Source organism: Squalius cephalus, assembly GCF_949319135.1.
Source record: "Squalius cephalus genome assembly, chromosome: 5".
NCBI lineage: Eukaryota > Metazoa > Chordata > Actinopteri > Cypriniformes > Leuciscidae > Squalius > Squalius cephalus.
The window spans coordinates 33,299,039-33,307,041 of NC_137126.1; the positions used below are offsets into that span (position 1 = coordinate 33,299,039).

Below are 8,003 nucleotides of genomic sequence, written 5' to 3' on the forward strand. Positions count from 1 at the left end.
AAAGGTGGAAAAGCATAATAGGACCCCTTTAAAAGCCTGTCAATCAACATTAAAGCGCCACCCTCAGGATGAATATTGCAACCTCTGCCAAAAGTGTTCTGCGTGTGTTCAGCAATTAGAATATAAAGCTTACAAAAATGTTTATCATAAACTATAGCACTAAGACCCATAATATGCCTACCTAAATTTACGGTCAGGAGCCGCTAGTGGTCCGGAGTTACTCACAATAACGGTATAGGAAATATTGTAATAGAGAAGATAGTGAGTGAGCAGGTGAGTGAGAAAACCACTGCAAATAGGGAATATAGGGATCCCATCCAATTCCATTTTGTAAATTACTGGCTTTGCCCTCCTTTGAAATGTCAGGAAATATAATGGTCAAAGCACTAATTGCCCCATTTTTTAGGCAATCAGTTGGAAATTTGGATGTTGAATGTGGCATCTGTTCACAGAGGAGTTAACGCTTTTAATGGTTCAGCAATTCAGCTTTTCTCTCCCAATAGACAACTTAAGCCCTAATGGATATGCTGACTATAGTGTGAGCAACAATTATTCTCACAAACTAGTCAGAATAGCAATTATTGTTTGAAACTTTTATTTTTTTGCTCTTTGTCTGAAACTGCACCACCAACGTGTTGTTCCCACATGGGACGTCCATTAGCAGTGTGCTCACTATGTAAAGGGGCTTTTATTTTCATAGCTGCATGTGTTGGTAAGTCTGTGCCAAGTTACCTATATACAGGTTACAGTATTCCACTTGGCGCTCCAGTATGACTCATGGGAATCATTCTCCTGCCTCCAATCCATGCCAGGACAGAATGACTCTTCTCGGAGACTGTATTTGTTTACTCGCAAAGATAAAGATGCGTCTGATGATAAAATAAATGGTTGGGTGACTGTAATTGATCAGCATTGGGTGATGATGTATGGATAAATAAATGTATTAAAATTCAGTTCTACTTTGCAATGACAAGAGATGAAATCATTATTATTCCACTCTAGAGTTCCTGGGGTTAGAATAATGAATGAACTGATCTTGTGTCTGGTTTCAGGAGAATGAGCGAGTGGAATGGGAAAGAGAAGGAGGGGATATTAACAAATGAAGGGGGCATTATGTAATTCCTAAGAGGAGCCATGGGATTTCTGAACGTGAAACAGGTGTGAGAGAGACACCTTTGGAGAGGGAGACTGATATGTTCTCATACTGCTTCATAGTTTGGCAAATGTTGAAAGTCTTTAATCTTCATAACTGGAGGAATTATATGTTGTGTCTGCACTTGAACTGGGATAACTGTGTTTCTCAGTGAGACTATCACTCTTGGTCTTGACTGATGATAAGAATTTATTGCCGTACAGAACTAGGTCAAAAAGAAGAAAGATTATGTCAATGTATAGTTGAATTTATGTTGGACAGTATATCAAATTTGTGCTACAGAAGTCATATAATGTGGAATGACATGAGGCTGAGTAAATGATGACACAATTCTAATTTCTCTTGTGAACTATCCCTTTCAGTCTGAAGTTTCAGTGCAGAGTGCAGTTTTCGAGTTGTGGTCATCATAGTATTTTCATATTATGATTAATTGTTTGCGGGTACACTTAAGCCGTAGAAGAGATTCCAGCATGTTATGCCATTCTGAATAAAATGCAGCCCCTGTCTGTATGTTTGGTCAAGGAGATTAATGACAAATTAATGCCATTAATAAAGCAAATCTTCAAGTTTTCATCATTTTTTCCTAGCTCTGCAAGAGAGCTGTATATCTAAGCCATCAAGGTTTGGCAGAAGAAATCAGGGTAGTGCGTGTGAGGAAAAAACGTAAGGGAGAAGATGAATTATTGGATTTAGGTTTCATTGTGGTACAGTGCAAGGTTAAAAAAGGCTTTAGTCCCACTCCCAATATTCAAATTAATGGTTGATCAATTTGGGTTTTTCCAATGAAAAGTCTTTCATTTCTCAAAAATGAATATTTGGTTATCATCCTAAAGTCTTTAGCTTTGCCAAACCAAGTTCTTAATAAGATTTAAAGCTGTTTCTGTATACTCCAGTATTTTGGGGGTTCTATTGGCTTAAGTGTTCTATGGTTCAGTGTTGGGGAAGATACTTTGAAACTGTGGCTTGCCAAGCAACAAGCTACTCATAATTTAAAGTTAAACAACTCAAACTACTAGGCCTACTCACTTTTCAAACAGTGGAGTATGGCACTTGCAAGACCATGGTCATTGGTTTGTTTTCCAGGGAATGCATGCATGAATAAAATCCATACCTTAAATGCAATGCAAGTTGCTTTGGGTGTAAAGTGCATTAGCGAAATTTGTTTTGATCACATTGTTTATGTACATGAACCATCTAAACAAACCTAAAATGCATGTTAACATTACTTGGCCAGAGCAAAATAGTTTTGAAAGAATAGCTTGTTACTGGAAAATGTTGCACTAGTTAGTTGTAACGCTTTGATCCAATGAAGATAATATAACACAAGGTTTAACAGCTAAATCCAAATAGACCACAGCTAAATCCAAATACACCTACACCTACACCTACACCTACACCTACACCTACACTTACACTTACACTTACACTTACACTTACACTTACACTTACACTTACACTTACACTTACACTTACACCTACACTTACACCTACACTTACACCTACACTTACACCTACACTTACACCTACACCTACACTTACACCTACACCTACACCTACACCTACACCTACACCTACACCTACACCTACACCACCACCACCACCACCACCACCACCACCACACAAGACAGTGTGCTAGTGCACAGACAATACCAGACAAGGAGTGTAGGTGAAAAAACAACTTAAGTAAAAACACAAACAAGGATAATTACTTAAACACAGCTGACACTAACTAATAATGATGGTAACCAAGGAGACAAACGAGTGGCGGGAATCTAAACAAAGAAGACATGTGACAAGTGAAAACAACCTGAAAGTCCATGAAATTAACAGAACATAACGGTGACATCAGTAGCATTACTACTTTTAGTTTGTTATTTCCCTGTACTGCATGTAATAAATACTGAAAGCTGCAGTTAGCTTATAGCTGAATTAGCGTCATCCATTATGATGACAAGTTAGAAACCCTGTACGTTAGCACGTCTGCAGCTACATTCTTCAAGGTAAAATCCCTTATATGAATTTTAACTTGAGCATGATTAATGATGATGACCTTTTGGCCCTTATATTGTTCAATAACAAGCTCCACTGTTTTGCAATGTTCACTGGACCTAAAAAGTACCCTTAGCCCGCAGTCCACTCAGAATTAAATATGTGAATCATTCATCACATGATGCATACTTGTACATATTTTCACAAGCCCAAATGCAGGACTCCCACACAGAGCAGATTTCATTTCATTCATCAGGTGTTTCAGTGTGTGCTGTTTTTGTTCTCAGTTTGTTGTCCTGCCATGTAATGGAGCAGTTGTTTACATTATACATGCATTTAAGATTTACGCACATTTAACGCCACAGGAAAACATCCTGTGAATCATCACCAGGATAACAAGCAGTCTGTGTGATGTCTAGGCTATTTAGTAGATCTATCACATACACACACACACACACACACACATATAACTATTACCAACTTGGACTAAGTGAAATTAGATTCTCTCTCCCTCTCATGGACTCATCACAGACAAGTCAAGTCAGTGGCGAAATCAGACACCTGCTTAGCATGAGACACATGAGGTCACTCAAGACACCAAAGCTATTTCCCCACATGGAAACAACATCATTAATTATAATGTCTTGAACTAACAAAAGAACAATCCACAGGCAACAATGAGCTTTCGTAAGAGAGGATGGAGACCACAAAACACTAAAGTAAAAAAATGCCTTCACTGCTGGACATATAGTATCATTTATGCCTCAGAATGGAAGTATTACAGATGTCAAATAGTCTTTATGAGTTTTTCATTCTCTTATCAATATGTTAGATCAGAGCTAGGTAGCAACATGTGTTTCATGTGATTTGAATGATTAATTTTTTTTATGATTAATAATATTTTTCGCTAAGAGAAAGTGTTGCATTCAATTTTAAAACATGGTATCGTTGAAGTGCAGATTTATCATATTTGGTGTTCCTTGTGAGAGCAACATACATCTCATTTTATAAATTATTTTCTCCCTGTATTAAAGAGCTAGGAAACGAGGCACGCTAAAATTTAAAACAGGCATTCCAAAGGGGGAAGGTAATAGCATAGGGGAAAAATCCAAAGGGGATAATTCAACATAGAGTCTCAGTGCGTTAAATGTTTCCCATTAATCTGTGCGCGCGCACACACACACACACACACACACACTCATCTGGGGCTTCACCATGGATGACGTCATCTGTTTTTATTCTGATTGAGTGTGTTCTAGTGAATGCAGAATGTCCTTCCCGTTTTACATGCTGCTTATGCCATAAATGGCAGGGAATTTTGACTTTTTATTAGGAAAGTTGTATGCATGCTGATATGCTGACATATTGAGGTTACTTGATAAGCTGCTGCTTGATTTTTTTTTTTTTTTTTAATTGTTTGAAAGCCTCAGAAAATGTAAAACATTTCCATATTTGTACATTGGTTTGTGCTTGCTGCTGCTTAACATCATTCTTTGCAGTCTGCTCAGGAGCATTTGTTTTTATGAAATGGTAAGTTCCTTTGATACAGGATCATTTTAAAGGTGCTCTAAGCGATGTCACGTTTTTTAGGCCAAAACATTTTTTGTCACATACAGCAAACATCTCCTCCCTATCCACTAGCTGCCTGTCCCCTGAACACACTGTAAAAAACGCGGTCTCTGTAGACAGGCCAGGCTCCGCAAACGGCAAGAAAAACAAACTGGGATAACCCGCACCACGAAACATGACAAACTGTTCCAGTAACCGACAAGAAGGATTTCGGGGTGGGGTTTGGGGGGTTAGTGCGCGGATGAGGAGGAGGGAGGGTCTAGCTAGCCTCCTTAACTTCCAATGGATGTTCCTTATGTCCAATACCTTCTTTTGTTTTCCACAAAGGAAATAAAAGACATAAAGGTGTGGAACGTCATGAAGGTGTGTAGAGTAGATGATGACAGATTTTTGTTGTTGTTGGGTAAACTCTCTCTTTTTGTCAGCAAAAAGAAAACATGACTTTAGAAATCCTTTATTGTAGAATTACAGAAATGTTTTTAATTTAGTTTTTTAACTCCCACGAGGCCCTGTGTTGTCTTGTTTTTATGTTCAACAGAATAAGATTCAATCATGTCATACTTGTGTTGTTTGTAGTTAATTTGATATTGAACAGAGGCAAGAGAGATGTTGACAGATTTTTGCTGATTGATAAACACACACCCCAACCACACATACACCAGTGGGAATTCCTCTAAGGAACCCTCCTTGAAAATGATGAATGAGAAAATAATTGGCAGTACAAAATTGAAACAAACATCACAGAACATGAGATGAAACAATGCGTAAATCACTCTTTTTTCCACTAAATTACTTTAACAGTGACAGCAGCGGAAAAAGAGTCAGCAGTATCTCTTTTGCCTACCTTGAACTCATTGTGTTTAACTGATCAAGTCAAGAATTTAATCAAGTAAGTCAAAGTTACAGAAAACATCTCTACATGGTGTTATCATGTAGCCTACATCCTGAGATGAGAGATCTTTGCAATAATAATAGAAAAAGCCATTTAGACAAAATGAAGCTGAGTGGTGTCAGCGTTGGCATCGTCCTCACTTGTTGACAGCTTTCTCAGCCTTCTGTGAGGTCATGTTTTTTTCATTCTCCAGAGCTAGAACTAGCTGTTTATTTAAAACAATGACCTGAACCAAACATTGGAAACTGCAATTTATGCAACTTTTCAAGCTTCACTTTTTTCATATTTGGTTTGTGAGTTGTGTCAAATAAGAAAGTAACATACATTGGTGGATTTTTACCACATGTTTTGTGTGTGCAGCAACTTGAGGTACAGAGCACGAGCACGCTGGCACAGTACATGCCAAACAGCCTAGGGCCACATCCAAACATTTATAGATAACATTTCTGACCTGGAACCATCAGGCAGTCAATCTCAGCTAAAGAACCAACCCGTCGACCACAGTCAACCTGTGATTGACGGTTTCTTTCCAAAAAACACGATAGAGCTTCCAAGACAACAGCCAAGCAGACCAAATAAACGCACAGGGGAGTATACAAAGCCAGTATCCATCATAAATAATGAGAGAGTATGTCTGTACTGTTTGTACAAACAGGGATGGTGGCATAGAAAGGGGTCCTGCATTGATGGTAGGAGGGGGGCTGACACAAATCAAGATGGAGATGTAAATTCTTCTCTTTCTTTTGCTCTTTTTATTACTCGCCACCCAGGTATTTGTTTTAGATGGCAACTTGCATGTTAATATCACTGCTTATGTTATTGTAGAACATGTTTGATTTGGAGAAAGAGGAAGAATTCTCTGTTTTTTGTTCAGCCAGACATCCATAAATCTATAGATATTCTAACAATCATTTCCTAACAATCGGGTCTTTTTCTCTTTTTAGTTTAACAGAACATGTAAGTGTGAGCAGTTCAGTTAAGGATACTCATCTTCTCTTCTCCACAAAGCAAGTAACAGAGATATGGATTTTTTTTTTTTAAGCCTAAACATACCCAGTCACAAAAAAACATTAAAGCTATCCCATGACTTTATAGCACTTTTTCCTTTCAACCTGGTAAAGGACTCACACTGTCCATTTTTGCTAATTTTAGCCTTCATGAACATAATTGTTTTTACATAATCAAATGGAAATGGAATGTAACTCTAAACTCAATTGTGTATTTCAGATGCTGTCACACATCATAATTTCAGAGATTTGCAGATGATCTTCATTACATATCGTGTTCAATGTCAATTGTTATTTATTAATGTTTTCAGCTAACAACTGTTGTTAGAGCACTGTCATTTTTGCTACTATCTGCCATGTCAATAACAAATAAAAAATACCTAATTGACACAACATGCTGTTTTTTTAAAATGTAAAACCTAAATAGAGGCAACATGATTTAAGACCAGGCAGATAGAGGACTAAAAAAAACAATATTAATACATAATTTATAAAAAATAATGTTAATATTAATAATATGAAGATACTAATATTAATGAAATAAACATTGTTGAAAATGTTATTTATAACACCATTAAGGTCCTATATAGCAAAGCATGTTTTTTTATGGAACCTTATAAAAAGGGTTCTATAAAGCACCAAAAAGGGTTCTGCTATTGTTACAAGCCGAAGAACCAAATGTGGTACTGTTTAGAACTATTTTTATTAAGAGTGTATGTTCAAGTATGGAGCTTGAGAGATGACAATTATTTCTGCTTGTTCTGATGAGGAGTTAATGCAAGAGAAAGTGAGAAGGTTCAACTATAGCTGCCAGGAACAGCTTAAATCGTTTATTTATTCGATTCACCTAGCAACAACACCCTAGCAACCCCCCAGAACAGCTGCCTTGCAACATAATAGTAACCATGGGTAACACTTTATTTCGATAATTCACTTTTAACATTCTACTAACTATAAGTAACTTTGCAACTACATGTCAACCAGTCAGCAGAGTTAGTAGGCCTATAGCCTATTCATACTTTGCATGTGACGTCACAAGTACTGGCTGGCGGGCAAGAACGTCGTTCTCCAGCAACGAAACCCAGTAAACTAATCAAGGATCTTGCCAGGACGTCGCCAGTTTTACTATACAAAAGTTGGTGTTTTGAGGTGTAAACGACATACCAGATAGTTGTTGTGCGATTGGATGCACTAACCGCAGATGAGATAAGCAACCTTCACAGTACACGTCTGTGCAGTGATCATTCCATCAAAGGTAATTTCAACATTTGTTTGAATACAATGGATGTATGATCATGTAATTAATCGTGTCTTTAAGTTACCCTGTAGTTTCGTCAATCAACCACCAGCTGGTTCGGCGAGTCAGCTCTTTGTGTTATGAGTATAAGCTAGG

At 37.5% G+C, this 8,003-nt stretch overlaps 1 protein-coding gene across 1 annotated transcript in view; it reads left to right on the forward strand.

Annotated features, from left to right (window-relative positions):
* The window catches only part of snx19a (sorting nexin 19a), a 49,014-nt gene extending 42,015 nt beyond the window's left edge, over positions 1 to 6,999 (forward strand). Inside the window, exons 12-13 of the mRNA XM_079870401.1 lie at positions 6,548 to 6,610; positions 6,831 to 6,999. Of these exons, the coding sequence (XP_079726527.1) occupies positions 6,548 to 6,610; positions 6,831 to 6,849 (82 nt within the window). The 3' untranslated portion in view covers positions 6,850 to 6,999. The remainder of the gene's footprint in view (positions 1 to 6,547; positions 6,611 to 6,830) is intronic.
* The last annotated feature ends 1,004 nt before the right edge of the window (positions 7,000 to 8,003 follow it).